The 21,905-nt window shown below is 48.1% G+C and overlaps 1 protein-coding gene across 1 annotated transcript in view; it reads right to left on the reverse strand.

Moving 5' to 3' along the window:
* LOC134169003 (rho GTPase-activating protein 7-like) overlaps positions 1-21,895 on the reverse strand; it is a 46,607-nt gene extending 24,712 nt beyond the window's left edge. Inside the window, exon 1 of the mRNA XM_062629194.1 lies at positions 20,394-21,895. Within this exon, the coding sequence (XP_062485178.1) occupies positions 20,394-20,748 (355 nt within the window). The 5' untranslated portion in view covers positions 20,749-21,895. The remainder of the gene's footprint in view (positions 1-20,393) is intronic.
* Between the last annotated feature and the right edge of the window lie 10 nt (positions 21,896-21,905).

A 21,905-nucleotide genomic window follows, 5' to 3' on the forward strand; every position in this document is an offset into this window, starting at 1 on the left:
TTGTATTATATCTCAGCTGTTGAAGAAAGTGGATGGACAGATGGTTGCTCAAAGATACAGTGGATGCCTGTTCCAGCAACCAATCAATGCAGCTGGACAGGTCAATTTTCTGCCAGTCACCCAAAGCCAGCATCTCCTGATTTTAACAGACCAGTTTTATACATGAAAAGACAGTTGCTATTTCGAACAATATATCTTAACAGCTCAGGAAGCAGCAACAGGCAAGTGTCATATTAGATCAAAGACTATCCCAAGCTTATCTATGCACACAGTCAGATCTGCTTGGGTGGAAATCTCCTGAGAACAGGTTTGCTTGTGAGTTTTTCCAAGAAATTTTTGCTTTTGAGCTAAATAAGTGACACAGAATTGAAAGCATCTGAATTTCAGTGTTTAGGAACTGGTGGTCTGTTGTTATTACCATCAATGTGGCATTGCCATCAATGTGAGCGATGTGAACAATGTGATGCAGAGGAACATGTAGTATTTTATTACAGGAGAGCCAGGTACAACAGTTCACATCAATAAGAAGCACTAGAATGTATAAAATTAGGAAATCTTGATAATGTATTGATGAGACTGCGTATTAGAATAGTAAAATCTGAAAGGTGATGAGGTTTTGGTAGAACACTGATTAAACAGGCTTAACAACTACTTGCCTGAATTCTTGACAACAGCCTGGCCATGTTCACATCCTTGCTTTATTATTTGCAAGCATTTGTGGCCATCTTCTTGTTCAGATGAATACCTGGGGACCAAAAGATCTCGCCTACAGCTACAAACTGCTGTTTGCTATGAACAACTCACATCACAGTGATTCTGATTGCTTTTCATCCCCCCACAGGCTGAAACTATTTCCAGAGATATTTGATGAGTGTTTACCAACATATTCCCAGGAATGTGTAAACAAGAGAGAAGGAAAAAAGGGTGGTGTTGGAGCCAAATCTATCCTTAGAGATTATGGACCGATACAACTGATGTCATTTCTATTTTTCCAGCTCAAGTTTATCAGCAGATAATTCACTGAAATCTTTGAGACCTTTCCAGAAAACACAATTCTTTTTCTGCGTTTGTGGTTTTCTTCTATGACATATGGCTAAACTTTTCATTTCAATTATTAACGTTAGGCCTCGAGAAAACTCCTGAAAATGCAATTGCCATTTCAGAGAAACAATATCCAAAAGACTTCAAAAAATAGCCTCAATGAATTCCATAAGTAGATGTAGCATTTTCATCTGAAAAGCAGAACAGCTTGTGTTTGGATCTCAGAGAAGCTGAGACTCATTTTGGCTTCTCACTTTGGCACTTTAAAGGGGAAGAAAATATCAAAGAGAACCAAAATAAAACAACCAATGAGTTAAAAAATAGGAAAAAGGAAGAAAAGAAAAGGGATTTCAGGTCAGAATCTGTGAGGCAAAGTGCGAAATTGCAGTAGTCACTTGTAAAGCCATTTTCCAAATGTGCAAAATGTGCCAGCTAGAGAAGTAACTACAGAGGATCTCCCATTGCAGCCATTATATGGATTGTGACAAGAGCCAAGAAACAGGTCAATATTGTGAATGCTTTAAAAATCATTTCCTTTGCAGCAATTCTAGAAAGTGAAAAAGCCTTGGAAAGAACGACAGTGGTGCTTTAATCATGGGCCTTATTTTTACAACAGGTCTGGAATTTGTGTCAAATAGATTTAAAGGCAACATTAAACCAGATTCAAACGTTACAGCAGGCTCAGCCTCCTTAATAGACTACGACAGGACTCAGCAATGCCTGGTGGCTTATTTTAATCTCTACAAGATACCTGTTTAGTGAAAGAAGAGAATGCACTGCACAGAGGAAAACAACGTTTAAACACTTAATGACTATGTTAAAGTTCATCAAATAAGTATTTAATATAATTAATAATGTCCAGTTTTTACATCTATCACAGGAACGCCATTTCCCCTCTGTCCAGCTCCCACCCGGTCTGACAAAAAAATGGTCTATATAATACTGAGGAGAAACTGCTGAAAGGCTTGAATCGTGGATTGCAAATTCATTCCCTTGAGCTTCCTGATATTTAGTTGCCTAAAACTGCAGATGGGCACCAAGCAGGGGAATATTCAGAGAGCCTGAATAGCTCAGAAGGGGCAGAGGCGCCTGGAGCTCCAGCACAGCTTGCCTGTCTCTGCCTGTCTGCCTGAGCTCCCCAGCTACCAAGCACTGGTGCACACGGAGCCCTGGGCAGCCTCCTCCGGCCCCACCTCACCAGCGTGTCGAGGTCCCTCTGGATGGCATTCCTTCCCTCCAGCTCATCAACCGAACCACACAGCTCGGTGTCATCGGCAAACTTGCTGAGGGCGCACTCAATCCCCCTGTCCATTTTGCCACGGGACCTGCTGTGGGTTGAGCATTCCTTCAACTCTGTCTGCTCAGCACCACCGAAACCCCCCACCTCAGCCCCCTGTGTATGGGGGGGACACCAGTTTTATGTGGTTTATGGATCCAGCTCTGCGTTTTATGGGTCCAGCATGTCTCTCATCAGAGCTGAAGTTGTGTACATAACTCATGCTGACCTCTTCCTTCTCGACCAAAGCACTTGCTGAGCCACATATCTGTCGGGCGTCACAAGGCTGCTTATTTGACGCACTATTTTTAAATAACTCACAAATATTTAAACAACGTTTCTATCAGCATTACATGCTTAGAAGACATCCAGAAATGTCAAGAGTACCCGAGCTGGTTGGCCACAGCACTGTAGCAGCACGCCGAGTGGCCTGAGGCTCACACCAACTCATGCAAGCACCTCAGAGCCCAACAAAAAGTCCTTTGTGAGACAAGCCAGGTACTCACAGTGTCTGAGAGACCGAGCCTCAGCCATGGTTTAGCTGTGACTTGCAGTTTAGGAGCTAACAAACAACCCAAAGTCACTACCAAAGGCATCAACACCCAGTTTTGGTTCTGTGATCTCTGTCAGGTCCTTCAGCCTCTCTTAGCACCCATTCTGGCTAACAAGCACTTGTTCCAAGAGAGGCTGTAAGCCTGGGTCTGCAGACTAACTGAGCCAATGGTGCAGTCACACAGCTGCGTGAAGACAAAAGCCCAGCTAGGTTTTAATTTTCATTCAATAGACATTTAAGATACATGACTGCACCTTCCATAACACCTCTAGTTGACCACAAGGTCTCCACTGCCAGGTGATGGGCGTAAAAGACATCTACCATCCAGGCACTCCTGCAAAACAGTTTTATAATCAGTTTCTGATTTGGGAACACAGCAAGGCCTGTAAAGCTTGCCTTTAAGACATTAAAGCCTTTGGGCTGGTTCTTGAGCTGCTTTGCTATAACAGACTTTCAAAACCTAAGAGTATTTTATGCTTGTTGAATTTGAAGATTGCTGTTAAGATATTAAAAAAAGAAATACTGACACTAAACAACCTGAACCACTAAATCCCATTAATAAACGCACTTCAGATCAAAAGAAGTTGATTTGCTTTAGCCCATTGCAGATGTCAGCAGTACCCAGTCCTTGCTTAGGACTGAAGTAAAGCTTGGTGCCAGCATGCACATGATGGGAGGGTGCGTACGTTCTTGTTTCTATGGAGGCATCACATAATTTCTGCCTTATTAAGCCAAACAGCTTTTCCTTAGATGTCTTGGCTATTACAGGACATGGAATTGGCAGATCACATCAGTTTGTGCTATCCTGAGAGAGGGCTGACAAGAAGTATGAAGCAGACTTCAACTCTTCACTTTCTTTTTTGAGCAGATAAAGGTGGCTAAGCCAGAATAGTAGAAAATGCACACACCATTTCCTCTGCTTGCCAAATGTCCATGGGATTCCTGAGTCAGATGTCACAGGCTGGTGTAGAGTTAGATTTGGAAGGTATAAAGTACATGTTACCTGCCTAGGCAAGATAACAAGTCAAATGTGCATTCCATATGTAAAAGGCTTTAGAAGGGTCAGGAAAAAAGTACATTATCCTGTCAGCACATGCAATCACCTTGTAATCTGTGCCCTCACTTTCCACAAAACATCTTGACCTATTATTTCAGATAATACAAGCCTTTTACATATTTCTCAGTATGATCTAAATCTGTTTGGCAGAGAAAATACCACTTCTGCCTGTGCCACCGGCAGTGAAATAAAAGGCTTCAGGCTGCCTGACTCCAGGTGCCCTTTCCAGCACATTGCCCCTACATACAACACAGGAACCCAGATTTCAATGTCAGTTGTTAGATGTGCCATTGTCTGTAGGTGTAAACCTGCCAAGAATGACTGGGTAGGCAAGTGTGTACTACAGCTTGTGTTGCTAAAAGTTGAGGGACATTTACCTTTGCTTGAGCAGCATTGCCACATATTTCAGTAACAGGAGGATTGCTCTTGTCTTCCCACATTTAAGAATAACTACTGCTGTCAGGTTCCAGCTGGACAAAGGGAATGCTGTGCAATGTCTAACTGTGCCAGTCAGACAGCCGTTACCTCTGATAACACAGAGTGGGAGCGTGTCTGGACTGATAGGACATGATGGGTTGGTTTACATCAGTATCACTTACTCAACTTCGCTATAAATTTTAGCAGTTCTTGTAAAGGAGACAGTATAGAAATACAAAGTGCTCACACACTCCCTCTTATTCTCCTCTCCAGAAATGCCCACTCCATCTTTAAGAAGTAAAAACAGCAAAAGAAAAAGATAGGGAGATAAAAAAAGAAGAGCACTGATCCTTCGCAACATCAAATAGCGACAGCATCCACATGAAATATTTTACCATTAATGGCTCCAGTAGAAACCTTTCTGGATGATCTATGGAAGCCCTGCAATCAGAAATATTGTGAGCTTTGCTCAGCCCCATTTCAGATTGATGGTTCTCTGATGAGAGGGGAGTTGCCCTCACTTGAGCCGTCAAATTTAGAAATCCATTTGAGTCCTTTTGATGTTATTTGAGCGATCACTTCAGAGAGGTTATAAAAACATGCAACTGAGCCATATTTGTTTTTTCTGTGCTGTTTGGAAAGTGTAAACACTTAAATCACCAACCAAGTGCATATCATTCATATTCACCATACCTTTTAAAAGCATACTTAGCATACCACTGAGGGAGATTACTCTGCTGACAGAAATCAAGCGTCTGGATTAATTTAAAGGAGTGCATTTCACAATCCATCATTCCAGCACAGGAGAACAAGGAACGGCTCAGTTAAATTAAATGGTGAGTTACTGTGGAACAAATTAAAGGAAATTCATCTCTGCACTGTGTCTTGTCCAGCTGTGTAACTCAGGGCTGCTGCTGTTAAAAGCCAGGCAGTGTAGGTTTCATAAAGCTGGGTTTCATAAAGACTGAATCCTTTTACAACAGTGTTTGTTTACTTGCACCCTTGCCCATCATGGGGAGCAGCAGGACCTGTGGCTTGTCACAGGAGCTGGCAGCTCCAGGCCAGCACTCTTCAGAACCTTCAGAAGGAGAAGAGCTGTGGGAAAGCAGCCTGGGAGTGGTGGGGCAGAGCAAAATGCAGAGCAGCCAAGTGGAGCACAGATAGAGAGGGTGCTTGTGGCTCCGCTGCGGGTGTCTGAGCCAGAGCAGAGCCTTCTACAGCAGGTGCCTTTCCTGGGCAGCTTTGGTGGCCATCACAGGCTGGATTTGGCCCATGTCCCTCAGCTAAAGGGCTCTCCATTAGCCCAGCCCATGTCCACATGATTCACTGGGACATTCCGCGCTGAATGGCTGTTTCATTATGAGAAAAGGATTTACTTGGTAACCCAAGGGCCCATATACAGAGACAGTCAGGCTAAACAGAACATAGGATCTACGGAGAGGACTTTACAAATGGTAGAAGGAATGAAAAAAAAACTTAACAGAAGAGAGTATTGTAAGGAATATACCTCTGTGTAATAAAATTCCTTGGGGTACCTATTGGCTCTAGCTTTGCAGATCTCACCCAAAGCCTAAATTGCTTGCTGTCTTTCTAAATCTTTAAATAACCATCTTCTATCAACTCTCTCTTTAATGGTAACCTTAAATTTTCAGCATTTTCTCACTGGGTCTATTATATATCTATATCTGTATCTATATCTATATTTATATCATCTATACCTATATCTATCTATATCTATATAATATAGATATAGATTAGAATATAGATATATATAGATATAGATTAATATAGAATATATCTATATATAGATCTATATCTGTATCTATCTATATCATCTATATCATCATCTGTATCTATATAACCACCTGTCTCTATATAGATATATTTAACCCAACCTTCTCACAGCAGAAAAGAGCAGTTTGAAAACAAATGCTTCAGTGAGATGCAAACTAACTCCTTTATAACCATTTACTCTTCAAAAGTAAATCAGAATATTCTCCTTCGAGTGCTATACCTGACAACATTCCAGGCAAAACATTAGCATCTCTCATTTACATTCATTTCCCTAACTAGGTCTCATTTAGGCACTGAACAGCAGAGGCATAACAGTGCAACTGATCATGCAAAAGGCAAACTGTCTCTCCACACTTGAAGACCTTGAAACCTTGAATGGCTTCAAAATAGAGCTGGGCAGTGCCAAATTGCCCCACCTCCCAAGTGTGCAACCCCCCGTGGTGCCCAAGCCCCGTCACGGGCTGCGGCTGTGTCCCTGGGGAGCAATCTTCCGATTTTCCCATCTGCTTTGCTCTCTCGCTTCCTTTTCCTCCCCATGCGGGGCCAAGCAGCAGTAGGGAGAGCGGGCAAGAGCACGGACTGCTCACACACACCCATCCTGAGCAGAGGAAAGGCCGCGCACCCCACACCTCCCGTGTCAGCCTGCAGCAAGCAGGGGCCGGTGCTCAGCGAGAGCACGCTGCCCATTCGTGACCCTAGAGCTGTAAGCAGGAGCAAGTCTCCATCCATCCTGAAGCGTCAGAGGAGCCCTCCGAGGTTTTTCCAGGTGGGCAGAGGCTGGAAGCACAGGGAAGCTGCTCCTTTGGGCTGCAAGCGGACACGTCTGAGCAAACAGCCAGGGGGGAAGGCTTGCACAAAGGAAACCGGTGGGAGCCAGCAGCGCTGCTCTGGCTCCTCTCCCTGGTGTCTCCTCCACACAAATGTGTGCCCACAGGCTGCTGTGCTGCTGGGAGGCTGCCTCAGCAGCCAGGCTGTGAGTCAGTCCTCCCGCAGCCGTGCAAGCATGAAGTAACAGCCACCAGATACTACCAGAAGCTTGTCCGGGTGCTGCAATCATCAAACGTGCCAAGCAGACTTCGTATTGCTCACAGTAGCGAATTCCTGTCTTCTTCCAACCTGAAGCATTTAGGCCTATCTAATAAATCTCATGCCCTAATCATCTTGAGATATAATATTGCCATAAATTCTGATTTCCCAAGTGCTGTGCTTCACCGCAGCGAAAGTGGCACCCCAGTTCCCAGGCCATATCTACACAGTCTAGAAAGAACCAAAACACAGGGGGAAGGTGTGCTGAAGAGGTGTGCTGAATCAGGGGAGGCAGAGCAAGAGAGGAGATATACTGGTGTTGTACACGGTCACCCAGCAGGTGAATGGGCAGTGTGAGTACAAACACACCTTCCAGGGCCAGCTTGGTGCTGCACATTGGCTTTTCTGCTATCAGAGTGGGATGCCACTCCCATCATCTTGCTGTGATTAATCCTACTGTATCGTAAATGGAAGCTTCTGCTGAAATACCATCCATTTGTTTTTATACATTTGGCAAAACACGTTTTCCTTTTATTGTCTTGGCTAAAATCAGCCCAATTTTTCAGGCTGATTGGGCATTTGGCAGTAATGCACCTAAATGGCTCTCTACTTCTGTATGATAACGGAGCTTTGGCACGGCAAGATTGATAGCAGGTTGCCCCAGGTAAGGATGCTCCATTTTCCTGCAAACTGATTAGTACTGTCTACTCTGGTGATTTAGGTGTTTTTTCAAAGAACACATCTGAAGAGCTGCAATGGATACACACTGTCAGCTCCTGGCAGTTTGAGTGCAAACAGCTGCCCCAAAAGCTCTCTGCAGCACCACAAAGAGATGAGCCTCTCTGAAAGTGAGTCAATCAAAGAAGATAAATCTTTGTGTCACTTCCAATTATTGGGATACTCCAGTTAACTGAGGGAATCACAGGCATTAGACTGGCTTTAAATGCCCACGTGGTTGGGACTACACCATTGCTCTTGGGAAGCAATTTCACTGACAGATCAAGAGGCTTTTCTCAGCTAGTTAATTCCAATTAAGTTTTTCCTCTCAATTTCATCCTACTATCCATTATCCTCAGTCAGCTACCCTTAGCAATTCCTCGCCTGCCATGCTGCTCATGCTAAGAGTCCTGGAAATGGTGACATTATTACAAGTACCTGGTGATGATACCCATGGGACCTGCCTGTGCTGCAGCCTCAGAGTGAAGATGGCTTCTGCCATAGAGTTTCTTCCAGCTGCTAAGGCCTTTAAAGAAAGCTATACACTTTAATTTAGGTATAGTAATCTCACCCCCTATGTGTTTTGCCTCTTTCATCCTCTGATAAGCTTTGTTTCTTCTGGCTACCCAGACTTGAGATAGGGATCGAAGTGTAAAGATGTGTACAGTGGCAATGCTGCTGCAGAATGATATCCTGGTATTTTTCTAGACGTCTACAAGCACCGGAAGATGTTGCAAAAAGAGATGAAACACAATGAAATGCATCTGAAAAACAGATGATTATTTTCTGGCATATGGCTGAGTTATGACCTTTATATAGGCTTGTCCTGGGTTCAGCAGTAGCAGTCATTTTTCCCCTTCTTGGTAGCTGGTGCAGTGCTGTGTTTTGACTTTCAGCTTGGGACCAGAGCTGATAACAATGATGTTTTGGTTTGGCCAAGGACTTTGTGAGCCTCATGCTCTGCCAGGGAGGAGGGGAAGCCAGGAGGAAGCAGAGACAGGACCTGACCCGAACTGACCAAAGAGGTATTCCATACCACAGCACGTCATGCCCAGGATGTAACTGGGAGTTAGCCGGAAGGGCTGGGGGACTGCAGGGTTGGAGGAGGTATCGGTGAGAGCTTGGTTGGGCTGGGGGGGGCGAGTTATAGGTTGGCTGGTGGTGAGATGATGTATTCTCTTCCCTTGTTATTTCCTTTATCATTATTATCACTGGTGGTAGCAGTAGTGATTTGTGTTATACCTTAGTTACTAAACTGTTCTTATCTCAACCCGTGGGAGTTGCATTCTTTTTGATTCTCCTCTCCGTCCCTCCGAGAGCAGGGGGAGGGCAAGAAAAGGGGGGGAAGTGAGCGAACGAATTACCTGACTGGGTTTAAACCACGACAAGGCTCCATTAAATAATTCCTTTCCTTGCCCCTCCAAAAATTAATGGGAATGGCTGCACACTGCAAAGTGGATGGGATTCATTGGTGTCTTACCTCTGATACTGAAATGGGCTGGTCACAAGCTCTCTGGCTCCCTTTCCCTTCATCCCAGTGCCAGCTCTCTCACATGCTCAGGAAGACAATGGAGTTAAGCAGTCTGTAAACACATCCATCCAGCTCAGGAAGGTCAAGGGGTTTGCAGGTTTATTTCAAGAAACAAGAGGAATTCAGCCCTTTTCTCAACACAGCAGTGAGCATCAAAGGGGGCTGTGCTCCCCTGTGAAAGCAGAGCCCCTTGCCAGGGGGCAGGTGGGGAAAATCCACAGAACGGAGTTTGCAGAGTCAGAAAGGTAAAGAAGCCTCCATGTGCAGACCAGTGTTAGGGAGTGCCACAGCTCACGTGTGGGCATTCACACGAGTACAGCCTCCCCCAGTGCTCTGCACACTTGAGCAGCCACTATTTGTAAGCTGGGGTTTCTAGGTCCAGGTGGTGCCAGCAGACAGGAGTCAGTGGGGCTGAACTATTTTGCTTATAACTTCTGGTATCAAAACAAGCTGAAGAGATGACTTTACAAGTAGTCAGGATTGCCCAGACTCTAGAAAATGATCAAAAGAGAGTGTGTTGGATCAGAAACATCTCTGAAAATTGATGTTTTCTCTGACTGCACCTAGGGGAAAGCCTGGAGGGTTCCAAAATACCACAATCCCCCAAGACTACCTCATGTCGTGCATGCCATGCAGCTCACAGGCTGGCAGGAAGAAGGCAGCTGTGCTTTGACCCAGCACATGGACCTCAAGCAGCCCCTGACTGCCCACAAGCTCTTTCCTGCCACCAGCCCTCTTTCAAGTGCATTTTAGCATCTTCACTTAAACACCAGTAGAATTTGAAATTGGCCACCATACGAATACCTCATCTCCGGCATGCTCCCACCACATCTTAAATATTCACCAGTCTTCCTTGAATCAGGAGGGCATGGGCTTGGAGAAAGAAGTTAATATAAGGAGGAGATAAGTATTCTACTCATTATCTATAAAGAAGAAGCCCTACTTTAGCCATTCTAAATGCATAATCAGTTCAGCAGCAGAGGCTGATAATGAAACCTGCAGGTATTTTCTCTGGCAGGACAGAGAGAAATCTTATCACTAAGAAAAAGAAAACTGGAAGGATTTCAAAACCATCAGTTTATTACCAGCTCTTGGCTGGAGCCTCCATGGAGGGTACAGCAGCATGTACTAAGCCAGATTCAGCCTGCATTGCACCAGCTAGAGTCCAGAGGAGCTGCTCTGAGGGCATCTGAAGTCAAATTGACAGAACTGGGCAGAAGTCCTGCATAGATTTACACACGTGATGAATTTGATAGCACAGGCTGCCCTGCTGGGCACCCAGGGACAAAGTGTGGGCATGGGCAAGGCTTGAGCTAGATTTACACCAGTATAAAGGAAAGCACTGCCCAGCATTATTCAGGCAAGGGAGAAGATGTAGTGGTAGCTGCAAAGAGTTTAAACCCCCAAACCCTGATGGGAGGCTCTTCACACAGAGGTTTGGTTTGTTGTTTCAGCTGACTCTCTGCATCTCCTTTATCTTTTCTCTTTTCAGAGATGTTTGACCTTAAATGCAGAAGGATAACATGGGGCAGGAGGAGTGTTTATTATGCATGAGCTATTTTTCTTTCATGCTAGCAAAATCCTTTTGTAAAAGTTGGCAGAAGTCCCTGTTGCAGCTACATTTCGGACCCATGGGTGATCTGGAATTTCACATTATTTATGTCTCAGGATAAAAAAAGCAATGAAAAGGAAGCAGATTCAAAGAAAATAATCAGAAGACAGCTGAGGTTTGCTAGCTTTACTTATTTAAACCACTCAAGGCTTTCACTGCCCTTCACTGATATTGGATAACTCAGTGGTTTGAGGGCTTGCTGCGTAGAAGCTGGAGTAGCTGTAGGAATTACACATCGCATCTATCCCAGTGCTGTTCCACAGGCAAGGAGCATGCAGCACTTTCAAAGAACCAGCTTGCATGGCACAGCTCCTATTTACAGATGCCCTCACTCTATGTGCTATGTGGCTCCCCAGCAATTCGCCCTCTGGCCCCAGGAAGCTATTTGTACCCTAAGAGTAACTGCTGAGTACGAAGGAGAGAACTGCCAGTGCTGTCCAGACTGACATCGTTACAGAGGTGTCTTCTAAGGGTGGGCTTGCAAAGAACATGTTTAGGAAAGGGTTGTTTGCATTTGCTTATTCACAGAATGGTTCCCAGGTCAAACCCAGACTGGATGCTTTCCCAAGCCTCGCTTACTGTCAGTTAACATACACAGAAACTGAGGTACAAGTTCTTCAGGTACTCAGAAAACAGGTTTGCTTCCTGCCCGTGTTATTCCCAGTGATCTTCCAATGAAGTTAAAGAAAAAAACAGTTTCTCCTTACACAAACATGCACAAGGGAAAATGCTCAGAAGTGTGTAGCATGCCCCTCTGCCCTGGTGAGACCCCACTGCAGCACTGTGGGCACTTCTGGTGTCCTCAACGTAAGAAGGACATGGAACTGTTGGAGCAAGTCCAGAGGAGGCCATGAGGATGATGAGGGACTGGAGCACCTCCTGTGTGGAGACAGGCTGAGAAAGTTGGGGCTGTTCAGCCTGGAGAAGAGAAGGCTGCATGGAGACCTCATAGCAGCCTTCCAGTATCTGAAGGGGGCCTATAGGGATGCTGGGGAGGGACTCTTCATTAGGGACTGTAGTGACAGGACAAGGGGTGATGGGTTCAGACTGAAACAGGGGAAGCTCAGGTTAGATCTAAGGCAGAAGCTCTTCCCTGTGAGGGTGCTGAGGCGCTGGCACAGGGTGCCCAGAGAAGCTGTGGCTGCCCCATCCCTGGCAGTGTTCAAGGCCAGGTTGGACACAGGGGCTTGGAGCAAGCTGCTCTAGTGGAAGGGGTCCCTGCCTGTGGCAGGGGTTGGAGCTGGATGGGCTTTAAGGTCCCTTCCTATCCAAGCCATTCTGTGATTTTAAAAGCCACAGATCATCACAGTCAGGGGCTAATCCTAGTGACAGGGCAAGCTCGAGTCACACTTCTCCCTTGACCACTCATTCTTCCAGAAGACCTCTCTTCAGACAGGCACCATGCCTTGATTCAGAAGCTCCTCTCTGCAGTGCACGGAACATGCAGGTGACTGCAAGGAAGAGAGCACCCTCCAGAATGTCTCCCCAGGAGCTGGGGGAAGCTGTTATTGCTCAGCCTTGGGCTGCGCTGAGCCATCTAAGTTCTTAAGAACACTTTCAAATGCACAAAGGTTTTCACTTTGAGGCTTCCTCCCCCTCCAGCACTAGCAGACATTAAGTATGTGCATGCTTAATGCTTTGCAAGCTCTGCAGCAATCAGGGTGGATCGAAAAGGGAGCTTGTCTCAGTAATCCAGGTGTCTGTAATGCCAGGCCCTGGAGGTACAGCTAGGGTGACATTTTCACTAGTATCTCTTAGGCTCTTCAAGCTCCTTTGAAAATCACTGGAGGTGAATTTGAATGGAATTAGGCTCCCATGTCTCTTTTGTGTTTGAGAAGAGGTTACCTTCTGTCTTTACATTCTGCAGTAAATAACAAGCAGACTCTGCTTGGGAAGTTGGGGAGAGCATGAGCATAAATGAGCATAATTCCTTTGAATATTAAAAGTATGTTTGATGTTGTGCTCAAGGTCACACAGCAAATCAATGGGCAAAACTGAATGGAAGCCCTAAAGGCATATTACTTACAATCAGATGCGGAAGTAATTGAGTAATTGCACAGACTTAAAAGCAGCATTATATCAACTTAACATATGGCTAGAAAGCAGCTTGGGGAGCATCCGTGATTTGCTAAAGGGGAGAAAGAGTCAACAGCAGGGCTGACATTAGATATGAATAGCTAATTTCATTGCATAGGTAACCTAGCACTGGGCAGTCTGCTACTATTAATACTCAAAAAAACCTCCTGATTTTAGTGTCATAGTTTTCAGCATCCACTGCTGGAAATGCTGCTTCCCCCACTTGAAGGACACAGCTTATTGCCTATTGGCGCTATGTTGGGAGAACCCAAGATCAAAGACACCCAGTGACTTGGCTCTGACATCTTTGCTGGCATAACACTGGCAACAGCTTTGGAGTAGGCACGTCCCTGTGTGTGGCACTGAGAACGTGCCTGTTGGCTGCTGAGCTTCAGAACGAGCTGCTGGCAAGCAGCATGCTTACCAGCCCTACCTGACCACAAAGCTCTCAGCTGTCAGAACCGTGTTTGTGCTGGTGCCGTGTTCCCTGTGTCCTCAGTCACATGGGTCCCTCAGTCAGTTTTCCATTAAAATGCTCATGCATTTTTTGCAAGCATCTGAACAGGAAGAGGCGCGACCTCTCCTCCTGCACAGAGCCTGCCCTGTCTCCTGGCAGCAGCACATCCCGCCTGTGCCAGCTGCTGCCGTGACTGCAGGGATGCCACACTTGGGGCTGCACGTGGGCTCTGCTGGAGGCTCTGGAGATGCTCAGCAGCCTTGGAATTCCAGTCCAAGTCTTTCCCATTCACCCCCAGCAGGCTCCCCGCATTCTAGGTCATTGCTGTGCCTGACCCCACAGGCAGATCCTGGGCTCTGGGCAGCAGATCATGCAGGAACAATCCCACAGCTCTGAAGCCAAAGGGAAAATGCCCACTGAGTCAACCGGGATGATGCTGGGCCAGAGACTTGAGTCAGGCAGATACTGGGCAGCTCCTCTCCTGTGCACTTTCTCTGGGCACAGGATGGGTTTGGGGGTTTCCACATGGAGACTTTGCTGGCTGTGGGGCATCATCACTGCCTTCTCATGTGGAGAGGCATGGCCGCTGGAGCAGAACCATCCACCCATCCACCTCCATTTCCGCCATCCATCTGCTTCCTGTAAAGGCCCCAGGGATGAATTTCCCTTTCCCAGAGATGGACAAGCTCTGCCCCTCAGGAGCAGGAAGCAGCTTGGAATGTGGAGCCCAGAAGCAAACTGAAGAGGCAGCTTCCTTCTAAACTAGTAAGTGCAGACTCTCCTGGCACCAGCAGGTCACAGCTCCAGGGGCACTGTGCTCAGCCGCAGGGAAACCAGCCTGAATGTATGAATCCAGCAGGATAAGTGGGCAAAAGCCAGGTTCTGAGTTCAGGAGGGGGAGAAGCTGATGCACTTCTCTGCCAGGAGCACTCACACAGCCTTAGGGAAGTTGCTCCTCAGAGCCCTGCTGACCATGTCCCCCTCAGAGTACCCAGGGCTTTCCTCAGGGAGTTTCAATCGCCTGGCTCCAGGCTCTTCCACTGGTGCAAATCAAACACTGACACATGCGAGGATGACAGAACAGCACAAAAAAGAAAGTGGAAGGGATCCTGAGGCCCTGCACGTTTGCGTGCCCACAGGTTCCTCCCTCAGAGCCCTGCGCCAGTCGCCTGCCAGCCTGCACATTGTCTGCATTCTCCTTGAGAAGCCCTAATGAATCCAGAAATACATTTAATACATGCACTGGTATATATTAAGCACAGCAGTGTGAGAGCCTTGCAGCAGCATGGCCATACTGCAGAATTAATCTGAGATTGGTGATACCTGCAGAAAATGAGATTTATGTTAATTTTTTAAGTGTTGGGATTTTGTTGCTGTTCTAAGCCCCAGCCTCATCCTACAGAAGGAAATCTGGGAGACAACACCGCCCTCCCGTGCCACCTGTATCTCCAGCCAGGAGAAGGCTTCCTGCCTGCACTCTGGCACTAGCTGAGGCTCGGGCTGACGGTCCCTGCAGGCGCTGGCTGCTCGGAGCTGGAGCCAGGGTGATGCCAATCCCCAGCTCCCACCTCTGCCCATCCCCTGGACCAGGGTGGGCATGTGGAGGCAGTGCTGGGCTGCTCCTGCCTGCTGCAGAGATGCTGTGTTCACCAGACTGGGCAAGGGAACACAGCCCCAGCCATCCCTTAGGAACTGCTACCAGCCCACAGACGATGCACGACTGCCTCCAAAACCAGGCCTTAGGACACTGAGGCCGGAGAAGCTTTTGCTGCTGTTCTTGGTGTTTATATGTATCTCACCTTTTCTCTTCTCTGCCTATATCCTGAGCATTCCACCCCCACCAAAACAGGGGAGTGATGCGGTGAAGATACACCATTCCCTAGAGCTGAACTGGACTCCAACCTCCCAGCTCCAGAGGGTGATCCCTAACCAATAAGCCCTTCTTCTCCAGAGAAGCAACCTGCTCTGCTCAAAGCACCTTTGGCTGTGGTAGCTCCTGCAGGTTCCTAGGGTGGCTCAGGGCTCATTCTCTAAGGAGAAAGCAGCACGGTAAGTATTTTGGGAGGCTCCTAGTATTAAGGCACAGTCACTAACTGTGACTAAAGGAGATTTGTATGTACTCTGGACTGGTGCTATGGATGGGGGGACAATCCCAGAGGAAGCAAAATGATAATGTGGTGAAAACGAACAGTAGTGAGTGACCAGCAGCTGTTCCCCATCCATCCTCTCTGTGGCAGAGAACATCTCCTCCCTGTGCGTGCAGCACAATGCCTGACATTCAGGTCACAAGGTGTCATTTCAGTTTCTCCAAGTTCTTCTTTGTTTGATGTCCTAGTCTGGAAGCAGTTCAAGGAAAATCCTGGTGACTTCTCCTGCCAGCTTCTTTAAACAGCTGTCTATCTTCTGTCACTATTAGCCTAAACCAGTTGAAGCATGGAACATAGAAAGCCCTCTCTGATGAGACCCACTGGGTCCACAGCTTCAGTGGTGACTGCCAGAGTGGATCTGCCATGGATTGAAGGGCGTTAGGGTTCAAAAGGAGTTTTCTTCCTAGGTAACTTTTGAAAACCACACGCTTTTTAGGAATGTTTTCATTAAGTCCTAGACCCTTTCATAAAACCCTTACACCCTATGAGAGCATCTTCACATGTTGACATAGCAGGTAGAGCCAGCATGGGAACAGCTTTGGTTTCTTGATATGTGGAGAAGAAAAGAGTTGGATGGAACTACATGATCTTTACAGTCCCTTCCAACCCAAACCATCCCATGATTTTACTACTTATTTATTCAGCAAATGCAGCACACTCGAATCTACTTCTAGACTTTTAACAATATACCCATTTCTTCATAAAGCCGTAACAAGTTCAGAAGATGACTTGCCTATCTCATCACCAGCCTGCCCAAACCTAACTGTGTACACATTCTACCCCTGCTCAGCACAAAGTTCACTGAAAAAGCACACAAAATCAATGTTCCCTGCACTGCCGAGCTGATTAAAGATGCAGCTGGGATGAGAAAGGAAGCACAAGGTCCAGCATGGTTTCCTGTGCCTATAAATAGCTGTTGGATATGGTTTAGGCAGAGGTCAGCACCAGGCAGCTGCACGAGCTCTGGCTCCCATTTGCCTCATGCTGGAGGGAGTGGGACCGATGGCAAGACACGTTCCCCTTGGAGCAAGAGCTTTTCAAACACACACAGTGTACTCCTGCGGGATGAGCTGAAACAATGGAGAGGTTGTGCTCCTGCAGCGGGAGAAGGGCACTGGATACCTGCAGGGAGGGTCCCACGGGGATCACCCTGCAGGCTGGCAGCAGATGGACCCCTCGTTGGCCTCTCTGCTGAATAACAGACGAAATCTAAACCTGCTTCCAAACCGCTCTAAAAGAAAAGAACAGGCATCAAGATGCGATTTATGGGCTTCAGTGCGACAGAGGGACTTTGGGGGTGGCTTGGGTGCGGCTCCCCAGCGTCAGCGGCACTCCTGGTCCTCCACAAACACAAGCACGCTGTGACATCTAGTGGCAAGTTACCCGGGAAGCCAAGGGAAAGCTGTTTGTTTGACAAGTGCCTGGGCAGCCAGCCCCAGGCGTGTCTGCTGTATCGCACACTCCTCGGATGCAGAATTACCCATCCGTGTGTAACAGCGAGCACGATGGCTATTTCTACTTAGGCCAAGATGTGCTGGGGCATAGTAAAGTGTCCACAGAAAGGGACAGTATATCCACCTCAACAGACAGCTCTTCCCTGCTCTAGGTGGAAAAGGTCCTGTCCTTCTCCCACCCCAGGTAGCCAGCATCTGCTGGCATCAGCTCCAGAGCCACGGCTGCAGTGGTGCCAAGGCACAGGAGTTAGATGGGGTTGGATATGAGCCTGGCCATTCACTATTTGTCATCCACATCCTGCAGCAGCAACTAGTGCTGGTGTTTGACCAGCTCAGTGGCCCTGCCAACGCTTCCAGAAGCCAAAGCACTGGGAACAGCCTGCATGTAACCAGAGAGGTGGAGCAGCAGACCCGGCACTGTGTACCCCTACTGCACATTCACCTCCTTACTATCCTATAGCAAGGTTTATTTAATATTTCACCCTTATTTTCAGACACTGTTTGATTTCATGCATTGTCATCAGTGACATATTCCATCTTAGCCTGAATACAGAAATCAAACCAATAGGCTTTGCCTAGGCCCATCATGCAAGGGTGGGGTAGCATGAATCAGGGACATCATCCGCTTACTGTGCTACTTTGGGAAAGAAGGAAGGAACAATTACCAAATCTGAGGATTAAAACTGAGAAAAGCTGTCAAATTTCAAGAGAATCCTCATTGTTGTGTGAGAATTGGGAGCTGGAAGGAACTGGGGAAGCTGCTGCTCAGCACACGAGGGCTGAGCTCTTCCCAGAACCACTGTCTGCACCCATACAAACACACTGATCCTGCCCTGCTTCTGGTAGGTGATGGGAGCAGCAGTGAGGTCTGCAGTGCACAGCCCTGCAGGGCTGAAACCATGGTGCTCAGCACCAATCCTACTTCAGGTGTTTATGTACTTTCGTGAACACAGCTGAGACCCACACGTGGTCCCGAGGCTCCAGCAGCCAGAAGACATCAGGCATCACAACCCAAGCCTGCCAAGCTGTCAGCAGGGCCTTTCCTTTGTGCTTTGCCTTTCAGAAAGCTTTGTTTTAATGCATAAACCAGCTACTTATTTATATAACTTATTCACCAGAGAAGTTGCTTTCCTACACAAGCATGCTTGAAGAGGCAGTGGAGGAACCGGTAGAGTGGGCAGTGTGTGCGCTCAGCCCTGTCCTGCCTACCACGAGGGCCAGGGTTTTGGCCGGTGCTGGGTAATGCTGACCCTGGAAGTGCTCCTGAACGGTGGACTCAAAAGCTTGAATGGCACGTTATATCAAGAGCAGCAATGCACATAGAGGTGCTTCCAGAATGGCCTCCTCATCTCTTCACAGCTCTCTGACCACAGGGTGAGTGCTGGGGACAGGGGATACCCCACTCACAGCTGGTAAGGGGCATCACGGGGGCCTTTTTAGCACCCCAGCAGGTTTCTCCACTGCCACACACCCCAAGTGAGTGAATAACTGGCAAAAAAAAAAACCAAACATTCCCATCTTCTGACATCAGCAGTTAATTCATTTCTAAAAGACAACTCATATTCTACCTTAAAAGAGACCTTTTCGCCTGCCTGGAAGACGTGTGTGTAGCAATGGATGGATGCTCAGCCCTGGCCTCAAATGCAGCAAGCTAATTGTGTTTCTTCTCAGCTCTTGTGCTCGGCACATTGCCAGGGTGACGCAAAGCAATGAGAAATAAATTGACTCAGAACTTGGCCAGAGAGCATCAGCAAACACAGGGCTGAAAGCTCGGCGTGATTTATTTTATAGAGAGGCAAAGGACAAGAAATGCAGTGTTGTTCCCAGTCGTGGTCCTGGCAAACAGTCCTCAAAGCTCACACGAGAGCAGCGCTGCAGGCGAGGCTGAGCAGCCCTGTGGCTGGCTGTCAGGAGAGCATCGCTGGGAAGGGACATGACACTAATTCACTGTAACACTTCCACCTCCTGCCCTGAGAATACAAAGTGTTTTACACGAGCAGTGGAATGAAAGGCACTGTCTGACGTGCAGACACTTAATACCCTCCTGCAAATCTGTCAGGGTTCCTGTGGGATTCTTTCAGCGTTACAAAACAAGCCTGTGGCAAAGGTGGGAGCTGAAGTTGGCCCAGCTGGTGGCCAGAGCAATGCCAGGATTGCCCCAGCACGGGGGCTCTGGCCCTGCTGGAGGTACCTGAGCACACGGCAGGAGAGCTGAGACAGCAAACACACCCGACCTGCACCCCAACCCCTCCTCCTGCTCTGGGGAGGACAGGCAGGGTCTGGGAGCACAGCATGAAGCAGCACCCACTGCCCCCTCCAGCCGCTGCCCGTGCCACCCCACTGCTGCTGGCACAGGTGCCTGCCCCACGGGTCCCCTCTCACTGCTGCAAACACGTCTCTTTTACCATCGGCTCTCAGGGAGAGACACCGAGCTCAGGGTCACTTCTCCGTTGCTGATGGTTTCCCAAGGGCTTTCCCATGCTTTCCCCACCAGCAGCACCGCTGCTGCTTCCCAGCTCCTGCGCTGCCCACCGGTGCCAGGCGGGACAGCTTCCCCCGCCCGGCCATACACACAGGCAGGGACGAGGCTTCAGCGGTGAGCACTAAGGGTGCTTCCTGGTGGCCCTGTGAGGAACCCCCGGTGCTCTCCCCTGCTCCCTGCCTGCCCTGCGCTGCCACTTGCGCTGAGACACAGGGTTCCTCATCGAACAAACCGAGCCCTGTTCCTTGGCCAGGATGTGGAATTTCATGGCTGATAACGTGTGAGAGGCACATAGCACACCGCACACATGGACGTGTCTTCATGCACCCGTGTATATACTCCCAAAGGACTCCTTCCCCTCCCAGCGAATCCCAGTGGCTGTGGAGAGCGGGGGCGACGAGCCTGCCATAGGTACCTGCTACCATCTAGAGGAGAAACCTGTGCCGAGCACAGAGCCCTCACGTTCCTTCACAGATCAGGCTTTGCTGATTCAATGTCCCCCGTGTGACAGATGCTAAAGCATCAGACTTCAATATTTCCAATAGCTACACTTTTTTTCTCTAAATCCCAAACAAAATCACTGTAAACCTTCCTGGTTTCTGCCTAACCAAGCCCGAACACAAGCTGCACATCTCAGGTGGGAACTGCCACACCTTTTGCTGTTCCTTCTCCCAAAACAGCTTATGCCCCATTTTCTGCTAATAAAATTAAAGAAATAGAATAATCAAGGCAAAACAATAAACCTCCTCCTACCTTCCATGGGGAGGGTGAACTGCAGCGTGTCACTGTCCTGGGCAGAAGCTATTCCCGTGCCCCTGCAAGCAGTCCTGGCTGGGGCAACTGAACTCCAAGCCCATCTGCTCAGCTTTAAGCAGGACCGCTGAGATCCCACCCAGGACGGGGTGGAGAATCCTCCCTGGGAAAGAGCAGCTCGGTCACAGCTCCCTCCAGCCGCTCTGCACATCTTGGCAGGGCTCTGACATGCCGTTTCCTTTCTCTTTCCCTTGGTATTCAGCAGCAGGCCCTTCGGCTGCCGTCTCACATCAGCATCTACAACCGAGTTCACAACAGGGATTGAGTGTGACAGTGCCAAAGGTGTGGGTGGCATGGGCACCAGCAAGGAATCTGTCAGGACACAAATGCAGGGTACATGTAGTTTGAATTAGGATGGAGCTGAGTACACGCAGAGGTGCTGAAAACACTGGTTCTGACAGTGAGAAATCCTCGATAACTGGAGCACAGCCCAGATGCTCGAGCTCAGTGCAGAGCACGCTGCCCAGCACTATAATGAGGACACCACCCCTGGCACAGCTCTAGTTTTGCCAGAGGCAATGGGAAAAGCCTGCTAAAACTTGTGCTTTTGCATCGGAACTCATACCCAGCAAAGGACATTTTCCTTAAACCCACCTCTCTCTCACGTACATTCTGACTCGACCAGAGGCAGCTGAGCACGGTTTGACCTTGCTCCACAGTGAATGGTCCTTACAGGGAGCATGGTTGCACACAGGCAGCAGGCTCCCAACAAGATGGGCTACAAGAAGCACCACACAACCCACCCGGGTGCTGGCTGGTTTGGGCTTCCCTTGGGCTTTCTGGCAGGTGGAGACCAGAGGATGCCAGTAGCATGTTTGGACATTAATGTGTTTATTACCTACCACACACATTTGTTCAGTTTTGGACCTGTTCCCTCTTTGTTTGAGGCTGACCTGCCCAGCACCAGGCAGCTCGCACAGGCCCTGCTCCCGCTGCCACTGCTCACCTTGGGGACATCCCAACCTACCACTGCAGTGAGATGGAGAAGCCAGACAGTGTGCGCAGCAGAGCTCGCTGCAGCATTGCCAGGAGACCAGAGCTGCTCCCAGCCTCCATTTCCAGCTGCTCACTGCACACAGCAGATGCCTGACAGGGCACTGGCACTCACTACTGGTTACCTGTGCCACAGTCTCACACTAGGTAACAAGGTTAAGCACTAATGAAGGAAAATCCCAAAACAGGGTCCTTGTGGCTGCCAGACATATATAGCAAACTGAAACAACTCCTCATGAGGCTCCTACTTGGAACATGCTCCTGTAGCATTTGTGGAGGGAGACATCCACACTCAGGTCCCAGTTATCCTGACCAGGAGTGGCTGGGACAGCCACATATAAGCCACACCAGTGTGATGAAAACAGAAATTAGCCTTCGCTTGCTTCTGAAATAGGATGTCTGAAAGAATAATGTTTTGTGACTCCAGAAATCAGAGGAAATGGAGACATAAGCCCCACA

This window comes from Pezoporus occidentalis, unplaced genomic scaffold (genome assembly GCF_034315485.1).
Source record: "Pezoporus occidentalis ecotype Australia unplaced genomic scaffold, CSIRO_AGI_Poc_V1 ctg33, whole genome shotgun sequence".
NCBI lineage: Eukaryota > Metazoa > Chordata > Aves > Psittaciformes > Psittacidae > Pezoporus > Pezoporus occidentalis.